We start from the raw sequence: 12,950 nt of genomic DNA, 5'->3' as shown, positions 1-12,950 counted from the left end.
TGCCATATGCATGCCTTTTGATAATTATAGGCTTTGTCTCTCAGTTGATAAGACCAGAATGTAAAATGACCTGAGAATGACAGTGCAGATCACTGGAAGGTTTGCATTAAAGTAGTTTGTACATGTTTAGAGATAAACACATTTCTGGTTGCGTAACCTGCATATGACTAAGTTTTGGGAAAAGGTTGACTGTGTACACTCTGATTCTGATTTTCAATAGACCAATCTATCAAGCTCATCTGTGCATTACCAAATAAATAAATAAATAACAGTGGGAGGAACCCTGAATGACTTTCATTTCAGGCAAATGAAAGACAAACTGTTTTAAGTGATTGACTATTAATGGAAATTCATGTGTATACTTGTGGAAGCACATGAAAATTAGATAGTCAAAATTAAATAAACACACATTAAATCTTACCTGAGCAGGTGTTCTGCTGTCTGACAATTGCTCCCATGAGTGAGAATTGACGGGTAAGAATGTAATATTAATTTTATGTTTTGATGTTTGCATATAGTTTTATTTGAGTAGTGCGGTCAAGAAACAATTTTAGTGAAAAAATTCAAAGATCAAACAAACACACCAGTTGCTCTGAACTATGAAAACCACTCCTTACACTATAATTAACACTACAACATACAGAAAATATCAGACTGTAAAGTGTATCTGAGTCACTAACTATATGTGTGACACTGTAAATATTAGCACAGACCTTGCCTGTGAACATGTAAAGTTGTACAGGCAATAGTACAAAATAATACCAATGTAGATTAAATGGTGTTCCAATCAAGAGAGTGACATCCCATCATTCATTTCTAATTGTAATGGCAGTATAAGTGCACATAATTGGAAAACAAACTGTGGAAAATACTTGCTTCATTTAATATGCCACACTCTTAGGTTTTCAGTTTGTATTTGAATTAATAGACTCAAAGCAGGTAGTAAATGTTGCAGCAATTGGTAACAGCAGTTATGTCAGTAATTTATTGTAATTGCTCATCACCTACATGCTATAAAAGAGGCATCAAGCATATTTCTCCTTTTAACCATGGTGCTAACATTTTCAGTGTAATCCAAGAATTTGTCTTAATGTCTCATATTTGTTATTATTGTTTGTTGTTTTTTTCTAAATAAAAATTGTTTAATTAAAAGAACATGTTGACATTTATTTTATAAGCTCACAGAAAGCAACACATTTGAATGAGGCTGCTTTATCAACATGACAAAGTGTAAGAAAGGCCAGTTACTGTAAAAATGTTAGCAGGATTATTGGGTCACATGTCTCCTGGTTGACACTTCTAGTATGGATTCTAATAGTGACCTACTTGGCTGATGACATTTCTCTTCATAAAAGGAGATTGATACCAGCAACACTGAAAAAATAACACAATACAACATGTGAGATGCTATGCTTAGGCATATTTGTTGTAAAAATCACATTCTGTGGGCAGTTATGTGGTCCAGCTTTAAAATGTAGGTCACATTTGAAATAATTATGTTATAAAACATATGTTTGGTTGGTCAGTTTAATCCTCAAATATCAAAAGTCATCATGATAATTGTGTTAACATTCATAGGGTAATAATTGCCTGGAAAGCCATTGTTTTTGTAATCAGGTTACAGAGGACAATCAGCATAAGAGATACCCAAGCTTGGCACACTAAGTTCATAATAAAGAATACACAAGATCAGCCCTTTACAATCTCTCGCTGTACAATTCCTGTCATTTAAGATATCTCTTAGAAATAAGGCTCCTTGCCAACTGGACAAAGTGGGCAAGGAATACAGGAACCCAGAGAGCCCCAGGGATATCCAAGTGCAAATTTAATTGAACATTTGTTTTGGAAAATGCACCTCTGAAGGACAGTATCATGATAAAGTCCATAATACCTAAAACTTTTGCATAGTATTGTAAATATGAAGACAGCAAAGTTAAAATCGCTAAAAGAAATACTTCTGAAAATGGTTATCCGTGAACTTTAATGAAACCTCGGAAACCTCACAGTTCACATCGCGAATGGGTATCACCGCTTTAGGCGATTGTGTTGTGAGGAGAGATGCTGATGCTGCGGTGGGAGGGCTTCCGGTTAGATATTGTGCGCATGCGTACATCTGTTTGCAACATCATTTTTCTTTGTGCCAATTTAAACAACTAGCTTGATCAGATTTAAGGAAATAATCAGCGGTAAGTGGTGTTATTAAGATAGATTTAATATGGCTTTGCACTGTTGCTATTGTTGACGGTAAAGCCACGCGAGTCTCACCATACATTACGTATTTCTGTAACGATTATTCATAATTATTTTGGCGTTAGTTAGCAACCGCAGCTAACGCGCTAGCCCGCTTCATAATAGTACAGCAGCCAAACTAATTTGCACGATCCCTGATCCCTTTTCAGTTTAAATAGCTGATAGAATCTTGGTATAAGATTTATACAACAGTACTGGTTATTGTGGTTGATATAATGTCATTGTTTATAAGATTTTCTGTCCCCTCTGATAGCATTTTTGTTACTGTTGATCCATCGGTCTGTGTTTTCATATGTGTCTCTAGACCATAGAAAGTAATAGGCTAATAATCCCAAAACAACTTTTCAAGTAATACGACAAATATACAGTTAATGCTTCCAGTTGTAAAAGTTTCATTTTTGCGATAGTAAAGGAAATATCTTTAAATATCTTTTTGTTTTGGAAAGCTGCTAAAACAAGCGATTGGTCAACATCACCTTGGGCTTTAGGAAACTGTGATGTGTATATTGCACTATTTTCTAACATACACCAAATTACTAAATCAAACAAAATAATAGTTATTTTTAGCCCCAGTTCTTCCAAATTTTGGCTTCTGAAAAAGGCTTTATTTTGTGTGTCAGTTTCTCTCGACATGACATCACGTGTAGGTCCCAGAGCTGCTGGCACCAATGGAAGTGATTTTAAACATAGAGAAAAGGTGGCTCCACATTACCAAATGAGGCAAGTACATTTTACCTATTTCTGATAACACTCATTAATTGTAAATGTTATCTGCAAATGGCAATAAATACTTCTAACACATCATGATTGTCTGCTTTCTGTTTTACAGTGCATCCCTGAAGTCAGAGGTCCGGAAGTTAAACCTGGTCCATTTCCTCATCTGGCTCTTGGTGGCAGCACAGGTGACTGTCAGCCATGTCAACCTGGTGTCACATGACATAGTCTCCATGCCATACCAATGGGAGTACCCCTACCTCCTCAGCCTCCTCCCTCTGCTCTGTAGCAGCCTGTCACTTCCAAAGAACAATATCAGTTACCTGGTTATATCCATGATCAGTGCAGGGCTGTTCTCTATTGCACCTCTTATTTATGGTGGAATGGAGATGTTTCCTGTAGCACAGCAGCTCTACCGCAATGGAAAGGCCTATCGCTTCATTTTTGGCTTCTCTGCAGTGGCTGTTATGTACCTCATCATGGTGGTTGCTGTTCAAGTGCATGCCTTGCAGTTATATTACATGAAAAAGCTGTTAGACTCATGGTTCAGTGCCACTCAGGAGAAGAAGAGGAAATAGCAGAGTGAAGACAGCTGGGACTGGGCAAAACTGTGTTTTATCAATAATTCATGAGTTAGGAGACATATGCTTGTCCACTTATTTATGCTGTGTTACCATTTACCATCAGTTTTTAGAAACTGGCACAACTGCAAAATTGTATAAGCTGTACAATTTATGGAAGAACTTGATTTTATGTTTGTTGGCCCCCATTATTAATGATTGAATCAAGTGAGACATCAAATCACATAAATAAACACTGGAATTCAATTACTTTCCAACCTTTTCATCGCTGAGTTTGAACTGCTATTTTTGTCCATGTACAGAAAGAGGTCACTTAGGAGCAGGACATGGTTGTCATCCGTAATAAAATGATGCTGTTATTTGAACATAATAGATGTAGAGGTGCCTTTAATACAAGGTGTACTTAATACAAAAGGGAAGGCCTATACAGTTCTGACAGTACTGTGAAAATGTTTTTGGCACTTTAGATGTTTGCAGTAGATTTTTATCCTAGAGCAGTTTCCCAACTAGAGGGCTGAAGATTCAAATCACAGTGCCTGCAGTCCACATGTTGAAGTGTCCTTGGGCAAGACACTGAACTCCTAAGTCGCCCCTGATAATTAGAGCCATTGGTGTGAGTTGGCGCCGCAGATGGCTGCCTTGGTTCTATACCAGAAACAAATTCCTTGTGTATAACATACTTGGCCAAATAAAGATGATTATCCTTATCCTTCTGTGAGGCATCTAATTGGTCCCAAATTCATTTTGCAACATAGAAAAAACCCCAAAACATATAGCCAGAATCATAGAGAGCTATCTTCAGTGACAAGAAGAAGAAAGACAGTAGATGGTCTGGCCCCGACAGAGCCCTGCTCTCAACTTCATGCAGTGTGATTGTTTTGATCACTTTGCAGTGCATACAGTGCCTGCCAAGTACCTTGAGAAACTTTGGAAGTGTACCCAGGAGGATTGTTTTAAAAATGGGTGCTCACACCAAATATTGTTTTGATTTAGTTTTTCTGTTTGTATGAAGTTAGTTAATAAATTAATTCCATTATTTTTGCAAGCATCCGTGCTTTACTTTTAGTGCCTAAAATGTTTGTGCAGTACTGTAATTTTGCTTAGGAATATCTATTTATGTATTAAAGGAAGTGGTTTATTGCAGATCTGATGATGTCTCCTTCATTAAGTCTACCTCTTACAATATGTTATTTTGCCAAAGGGCATTTAAGCCATTACAAAAGCAAGGTGGTAATCACATTATGTACCTGTACTGTTGTCAGTACTGTCTGTACTGTTTTCAGATGTTCTCATTCAGCATTAGAAACCAGCCTATGTATGTGACTAAATATGCACTGTAAACCAAATAAAGGTATGCTTTTCAACTATAAATTTGTATGTTTGAGCTACAACGTACTTTGTTCACATGGTCTGCGGCTGCGCGTAAAGAATGCCACGTACTGGTTGACGCTGACAGTTTGGAGGATTCTTCCTGATGCTGGTACCTAGTTAGGATAGCTAATATTTGTCCACGGTTTTGGAAAAACCTGTGAAGTACAGCGCGGTCAAGTCGTCTGATTAAGGTGAAAGACTTTCTTGGGGTAGGGTTTCAACTGTATTATAGTTTATTTTAACCATATTGCAGTTTCTGCCCTATCATTGTTTGACTGCTATGTTGCTAGCTAACAAGCTAACGCTAACTAACTAACTAACTAGCTAGCGAGCTAATGTAATGAGCTACGCTAACATTAGCTCGCCCAGGCGGCTGTTAAGACTGATTAGGGAAAGTTAGTAACAAATATATGTAAAGTTAATAGCATATTCATATTTAAGGTAACGCCAAATTGAAACATTACGGCTATAAGAGTATGTTGACTTTCCGAGCTCTGAATGTTAATTAAAGGTAAATAAGTTACTTGTTAATATAAATTACATAGGAAACAGATTTTTGCTGACCATTTGCTAAAAGGTGAAATGAAGACACAATTTAACTGCAACCCGTGCAGCTGTACAGCTGAATATTAACGTTAACTATGTTATTGCTCAGCGTGTCACCGTTAATACGGCAGTGTTGGAACGGCCTAGCACACGTTAGCAATTACTGTTAATGGGTCACGGTAGAAAATAGCACTTTGCTGTCCTCATATAGTAGAACTGTAGCGAGCTAAACGTTAGCTACCTCGGAAACATTGCATCCAGTCATCCTCTGGCTAGGACAGGCTAAACCGTAGCATTTCTGGAATTACATTCACAATAGAAACTATTTTATTCAGTTTAGGCCATGAGCAGGTAACGACGTAGTCAGTCCGACTTTGATTACACACAACTACACAAAATACGTGCTAAATTACCACACTGTTGAGGCAAACATAACGTCAGTGTTTATCAGATTACAGTTATAATGCAAGTGTCTGATTGAATAAAAAACAAAATCTGTGAGTTTCACTCATCTGGTATGTACGTGAACACATTATGATTATTATTATTATTATTATTATCTTATTATTGTTAAGATTGATCAAACCTGGTTGAAAGCTTTGATTCTTTTATCAAACCAATTCATTATTTGGGCCAATGTCTATAAGGAGGTCTACAGTAGCACAGAATAATCTTTGCCACCTCACTGGGTGATGTTTGACCCTTAGACTCTGCAATTAAGATAAAACGGATGTTGTTTCAGAGGGGGAGGCAGTTTGATGCAGTCTCTAGAGTGAAGTAAAGCTCTGTTGTCCACTTGCTTTAAAGTATGGTAATGTCAGTACCTAGGAGCTGCTAATTTCATTGTAATCTCACAGTTATTTAAATTTTAATTATATATAATTGCTCCCACAGCAACCTTTCTGTCTTACCTGATGCCTCATATTGACTATAATGATGAATACATTTTGTTAATTTTTTTTAGTTAATGTGTAATGGTATATCACACTTGGGTGGATAAACCAGGCTTTTTCAATGCTTGTATCTTAATTTTCACTGGGTTCTGTAAAGCATAAAATCACACTAGGACAGATACATACTGTATCTACTAAGCAACTGTGGGTAAACTGCATAGACAAGTACTGTTCCTAAAGGTTTTTATTATACAAAAACTGGAATGGGCTGTAATTGACACAGAGACAGAAGGGAAGCTGGGACAACAGGCAGGTTGATTGATTGATTTGCAGGCTGATTGACCTCACCTTTGACTCCATTAGGCTGTGGGAGCTGGACAGGTCGGACGGTACCATGAATGGCCAGCTGGACCTGAGCGGGAAGCTGATCATCAAAGCCCAGCTGGGCGACGACATCAGACGCATCCCTATCCACAATGAAGACATAACTTATGATGAGCTAGTACTGATGATGCAACGTGTCTTCAGGGGCAAACTGCAGAGTAACGACGAGGTTACAATCAAATACAAGGATGAAGGTGAATCCGGACATGACCTCTTTGTCCTAACTGAATTTAAATGTTGACAATAGGCCAGCTTATTTATCATAAGCTAGTGTGTAGTTTATGATACTAATGACTTGATTACATCACTTGGTCACTTGACCATTTAAGCGCAATAAAAGAATCAAGTTATTTGGTATCTTAACATATGTTTTCTTTGTAGGTGATAAGTTTATATACAGTGAATCATTTGGTCTCTTTTTCCTCCCCTTTTTATAGATGATGACCTCATCACCATCTTCGACAGTTCTGACCTCTCCTTTGCCATCCAGTGCAGTAGAATACTCAAACTAACTTTATTTGGTAAGATACTGAAGCATTTCCTTTGTGTTGCTCCTTCAGGAATGTATAGTCATGCAAGTAAAGGCTTCCTTGAAGAGTGTAAAATTCAACCCTGCAGAAGTTTAGTGTTTAATCATATGATGGCATCATCATGTAGATCAAGATGGTTCACATCAGCTCTTGCAGCCACCGGTCACTGGAGGGCAGTCCAGTTTATGTTTCATACAAGAAACCTTAGTGTTCAAATGGAAGTTGTCTGCATTCCCTTCCGACTGATTTTGAGTGGAATTTTGTTGTGTGTGTGTGTTGCTAAGTTCTGGTTCAGAAAACAGTGTGACACATAATAGGTGGTTTGCATGACAAAAGGTCTTTGTGGCAGTTAAACTGGTTCCTGAACTTAAATTAAAATATGTTTCAGCCCTACTAAGACAACAGTCATTCAGTAGCCCCGCAGCCTTTAGCAAAATAAACGTTCATTTCAGTTCTGATGCCTGCAACACATTCCAAAAAAAATTGGGACAGTAAAGCAATTTACTATGGTGTGAAGTCGCCGTTCCTTTTCATAATACTTAAAAGACATTTAGGACACAGAGTGATTTAGTGTGTCAGTTGTACTTTTGCCCATTCTTTCTGAAAACAAGTCTTAAGGTGCACAGAAGTCCTGGGTCTTCATTGACACATTTTACATTCCAAAATGCACCGCGCATTCTCTATTGGGGACAGGTCGGGAGTGCAGGCAGGCCAGTCCAGCACTGGCACCCTTTTCCTCTACAGCTATGCCTTGGTAATGTTTTGCTTTGACTTGTATGTATGGGCGTCCCTGGAAAAAAGACGTCATCTTAAAGGCTGCATATGTTCCTCCAGAATCTTTATGTATTTTTCGGCATTAATGGTGCCATCACAGATGTGTAACTTACCTTTGCCAAGGGCACTGACACCATGGCCACGTTCACACTGCAGGCTGAAGTGACTCAAATCCGATCTTTTTGCCCAAATGTGACCCATATCCAATTTCCTTATGACAGTGTGAACAGCACAAATCCGATTTTTTCAAATCAGGCCCAGGCCACTTTCATATGCGGTCCTAAATCGGATACATATCCGATGTTTTGCAATGCGACTTCAGTCTGAATGGCCATGTCGCATTTCATGCAATTTTTATGTCATTGAAATGCGACAGATGTCACAATTCTGCGCTAGAGGAGGCGAGGCCATAAGCAATATTTGTGCTCTCCTCCTTCTTGATGTTCTTATTATTTCTTTATTTCGATTGCACATTAACTGGTACATCGCTACGCACATGCTATCACGAGCCGCATCCATTTTTATTTTTGCAAACACAGTATGCTACGTCTGACGTCATGTCCTTTTTTGCGCATGCGGGTCACCTCAGGGCCGTATACCGTTCACACATGAGACAGATGGCAGTCACATTTAAATGACAGTGTGGACAACAGCGCAAAAAAAATCGGATTTCGGCAAAAAATCTGATCTGAGCATTAAGACCTACAGTGTGAACATAGTCCATGACAGACCCTCTGTGATTGTCCATCCCAGATGCCTCTGAGCCCAGAGCAGTCGACTGTGCTTCTGGACACTGTTGACATAGGGCTTCCTTTTGGCACGGTACAGTTTCAAGTGGCATTTATGGACGCAGTTACTGTATGTATTGTAGTGCCTGACACAGGTGCCAAACTAATCTTGAGCCCATGTGGTTATATCCTTTTATAGAGGAGTGACAATTCTTGATGCCATACCATAGAGGGTGACATATCCAAATCCCTTCCTATCTTTTTTTGAGGAACATTGGTTTTAAGCATTTCAATAATTTTTTTATACGTACGTTGGCAAACTGGTGCTCCTCAGCCGATCTTTGCCCCTAAAGGTTTAGACCTTTCCTGAATGTCAATTTTGTACCAATTCATGATCGCAGTCACCTGTTGACATCACCGGTTTCAAATGGAATCATCATTTCATTGTTTTACCTCATTACTGGCCCTGAAATCAACCGACCCAACTTTTTTTGGAATGTGTTGCAGGCATCAGAATTGAAGTGGGTGTTTATTTTGAACAAAGAATAAAACTGATAAGGTATCACATCAAATAATGGTCTGCTGTATTGTTTTCAATGTGATGCAGGACACCACATTACATTACAATTTTCTGTTTGAATTTTGATTTTACATACCGTCCCAACTTCTTCTGATTTGGAGTTGTAGATGAATGAATTGCATCTCCAAAAACAACCAGTAGGCCTCACCCTAATGAGACAGTGTTTTTGTCTGTAAAAACATAGCCTATGTTGCATAAAATTCTATTGAAATTTCAGGGTTTTACAGGACTAATTAAAAAAGTAGTGCATTACTGTACTCGGAGTATAATGGCTTGAAAAGGAATAATGGCATACAGCCCTTTATGTTCTTTTGGCTCAGCAGTGGTTTTCGTCTTGGAACTCTGCCATGCAAACCATTTTTGCCCAGTCTCTTTCTTATGGTGGAGTCATGAACACTCACCTTAACTGAGGCAAGTGAGGCCTGCAGTTTTTTGGATGTTGTTGTGGGGTCTTTTGTGACCTCTTGGATGAGTTGTCGCTGCGCTCTTGGGGTAATTTTGGTCGGCTGGCCACTCCTGGGAAGGTTCTCCACTGTTCCATGTTTTCGCCATTTGTGGATAATGGCTCTCACTGTGGTTCGCTGCAGTCCCAAAGCTTTAGAAATGGCTTTATAACCTTTTCCGGACTGATAGAGCTCCATTATTCTCTTTCTCATTTGTTTTTGAATTTCTTTGGCTCTTGGCATGATGTCTAGCTTTTGAGGATCTTTTGGTCTACTTCACTTTGTCAGGCAGGTCCTATTTAAGTGATTTCTTGATTGCGAACAGGTGTGGCAGTAATCGGGCCTGGGTGTGGCTAGAGAAATTGAACTCAGGTGCGATAAACCAGTGTTAAGTTATGTTTTGAAAGGGGGGGGAAACACTTATTCACACAGGGCTTTGTAGTTTTGGATTTTGTTTTCCCTTAATAATAAAAACCTTCATTTAAAAACTGCATGATGTGTTTACTTGTGTTATCGTTGACTAATATTTAAATTTGTTTGATGATCTGAAACATTACAGTGTGACAAACATGCAAAAAGATAAGAAATCAGTAAGGGGGCAAATACTTTTTCACACCACTGTACATGTCAGCTTCATGGGTAATGAGTGCTTTTTGTTTAGGTTCAGTATTGGAGCTAAGATTATAGAAAGAGTTTTTACAGACATAAACTAACACTCAAATTCCCTTGTTAGTATGTTATAATATTAAAAGATATTAGTGAATTAGTCTTGAATAGAAGTAAGATAAAGTTTATATGCAGCACATTGTTATGAATTGAATTGTACTGATAAAATATGTTGTTTGGGATCGTTTTATTTCAACCACAGCAAATATACATGCCCATATAAGGCCATATACACCACATGATTTTAATGCGCTAATGTCAAAATACAGCTTGATATATTGGCGGACTGTATCTGCTGGCAGGCTGTTTCTAGCTTGCATGTGTTTTTGTTCGTGTTCCCTGTGTCGTAGAGTTCAGATGTTGGATAATCTAAATGGCATTTCAGAGCCAGGAAGGGAAGTTTTGGTAGAGATTTGAGTATGGAATATAACCAAAAATAAACAAGTCAAACTTTAAGATGTGTAGTCTGCAGAATATGGCAAAAGTAACAAGATTCAAAGCCAGTGTACGCATTATACAAATTTGATCATCTAATCATGATTTGAAATGATAAATGACTCACACAAAGTTAAAATACATTAACACACACTCAGTCTACTCTTGAATTAGTAATGACAGCATGATGATGTTTCATATGCTCTGTTCCCACCTCATCCATCCCCCTGTTGCTATTATCGGCCAGGGAGCTGTAAGAAATTTTTTTTATTAAATAAAATTTTACTTTTCTGAGAGTTCAGGCTCATCATCACACATGACCTCATGCGGATATTACATCCTCGGACATATTGCGATTCAAAGCAAGCAGCAGTTGCTGGATTCTCTTGGCAGCCATGTCTTGGCGCAGTGCCTCATGACCCCATGTGTGTCTGTTAAACAGAGAGACTTGTCTGAGAAATGCATTTGTTCTTTGACATTGATCATTTCACTCCTTAATCAAGTTTGATGGCGGAAAATAAAGGTAGTTACTGACCTCTGTGGGGCATATGATGTAGGACTAAAGACTGAGCTTTGTCTTGTGTATTCTGCATGTTGGCAAGCTGGGTGACAAACCACTGCCCTCATTCCCACTGTTCCCAGCTCCATTGTTAGTGAATGGCTTGTTGGGTGGGGAGGGTGTGGTGATGATGATGACAAAGCTCTTGATACCCTCTGTCAGTCTGGCTGCTGTTGTGAATGGCTTTGTGAAATTAATAATGTAATAGATGATCCCTGTAATCTCAGGTATTCAGAGTGTGAAGCTCAGGGAATTTGGACAGATCATCATTCATAATGCACACATATGTGTGTAGAATTAACTGCTTTTCCAGACCAGTGAGCTGCAGAATTCACACCAGCTGTATTTATTTTACATTAAATGTTACTGTATGTCATAGTGCTGTTTTTCTGTACTAACTAACTAGGTTACAGATGTATGCAAAAACAAGATGTGCATGTAGGACAACCTAAAAAAAAGCTCAGTATGATCAGCCTACATGTGTAGTACAGAGTCTCTTGGAGTATGAGGCTGTGCTGCTTGATATTCCTGTCAAATTTTGTTTGGGTTACTATCAGCTGGGGTATTGAAACATTCTGTACGGTCTGACCCAGATATTCATAGGAGCTCATGGTTTATAACTCAGTTGTAGACCAAGATTTTCATGAATGAGCATAGAAAGTTCAAGACAGCATTGCCCCGAGTGTGAAATGATCATATAAATTTGTTCTAGATTCAGAAATATACAAAATATCCCATTAAAAATGGTACAGATAAAAAGAATGTTGTGTTCTGTAAAAGCAGTCAGGCCTCAGGTTCTCTCCGTTACCCACACTTGGGTCTAAAAGACAAATGGGTTGGCTGTGCAGAGAGATGGAACAAATGTTTGACTTTGCTTAAGCACATTTCCCAAATATCACTGATTTGTTTGACTAGCTCATTTGGGTCCTCTTCATCTTATTATCCACAGTGAATGGTCAGCCACGGCCTTTGGAGTCCAGTCAGGTGAAGTACCTGCGCAGGGAGCTCATTGAGCTCAGGAATAAAGTCAACAACCTCCTTGATAGCCTGGAGCCCCCCACAGAGCCTGGTCTGGCTGCTACAGCACCTGACAGTGGTAAGTAACTCCCATACACACACGTACTGTGCAAAAGCAGGGTTCATCTTTAGTCTGCCATCTGGCACTGTGCTGAAACAAACAGGTGGGTTTGTCTTGTAGAGTCGGATTCAATAGTTACAACTAGGGCTGGGCGATTCTTTCGATTTTTTTTCGATTAATTCAAATTTACGTTTTAATGCGATTTTTTTTTTTCTTAAATTGAGGTATTGCGATTTTAAATTATAATAAAAAATAGATACATTATCATTGCACCAATGGCAGAATAATTAAAAGGCAATATTTTCCGACCACATGATGGCGCGCCTAATTAACCGCTTACGTGTGAGAGCACTCTATGAAGGAACGTAATAGGCTATAGAAAAACATCATGGAGATGGGTGGCTCTTCACATCAAGAT

The 12,950-nt window shown here is 38.6% G+C and overlaps 2 protein-coding genes across 5 annotated transcripts in view; both read left to right on the top strand.

Annotated features, from left to right (window-relative positions):
- The first annotated feature begins 2,111 nt into the window (after nt 1–2,111).
- Nucleotides 2,112–4,024, top strand: jagn1a (jagunal homolog 1a). The gene is made up of 3 exons (XM_020609513.1): nt 2,112–2,186; nt 2,871–2,970; nt 3,080–4,024. Exons 2-3 carry the CDS (start codon nt 2,882–2,884, stop codon nt 3,540–3,542), a joined length of 552 nt encoding a protein of 183 aa, XP_020465169.1. The 5' UTR covers nt 2,112–2,186; nt 2,871–2,881; the 3' UTR covers nt 3,543–4,024.
- A 926-nt stretch (nt 4,025–4,950) lies between these two features.
- Nucleotides 4,951–12,950, top strand: part of tfg (trafficking from ER to golgi regulator) — a 16,151-nt gene continuing 8,151 nt past the window's right edge. The window contains exons 1-4 of one of the 4 annotated variants that reach the window (XM_020609309.1): nt 4,951–5,107; nt 6,719–6,933; nt 7,177–7,260; nt 12,404–12,550. In XM_020609309.1, coding sequence (XP_020464965.1) covers nt 6,750–6,933; nt 7,177–7,260; nt 12,404–12,550 — 415 coding nt within the window. In that variant the 5' untranslated portion in view covers nt 4,951–5,107; nt 6,719–6,749. Of the gene's footprint in view, nt 5,126–5,405; nt 5,428–6,718; nt 6,934–7,176; nt 7,261–12,403; nt 12,551–12,950 lie in introns of those variants that run through there. The other 3 variants (XM_020609307.1, XM_020609306.1, XM_020609308.1) reach the window with 3 other exon arrangements.

Source organism: Monopterus albus, unplaced genomic scaffold (genome assembly GCF_001952655.1).
Source record: "Monopterus albus unplaced genomic scaffold, M_albus_1.0 scaffold99.1, whole genome shotgun sequence".
Classification (NCBI taxonomy): Eukaryota; Metazoa; Chordata; class Actinopteri; order Synbranchiformes; family Synbranchidae; genus Monopterus; species Monopterus albus.
Note: the sequence above shows the minus strand (reverse complement) of the source record. Positions and strands in the feature narration are given on the sequence as shown.

What these genes read in the sequence shown, in the direction of transcription:
- jagn1a (XM_020609513.1), top strand. Translation starts at nt 2,882, where the DNA reads ATGACATCACGTGTAGGTCCCAGAGCTGCTGGCACCAATGGAAGTGAT. An exon ending in GCTCCACATTACCAAATGAG is followed by an intron (nt 2,971 to 3,079) that starts GCAAGTACATTT and finishes TCTGTTTTACAG; the next exon opens with TGCATCCCTGAAGTCAGAGG.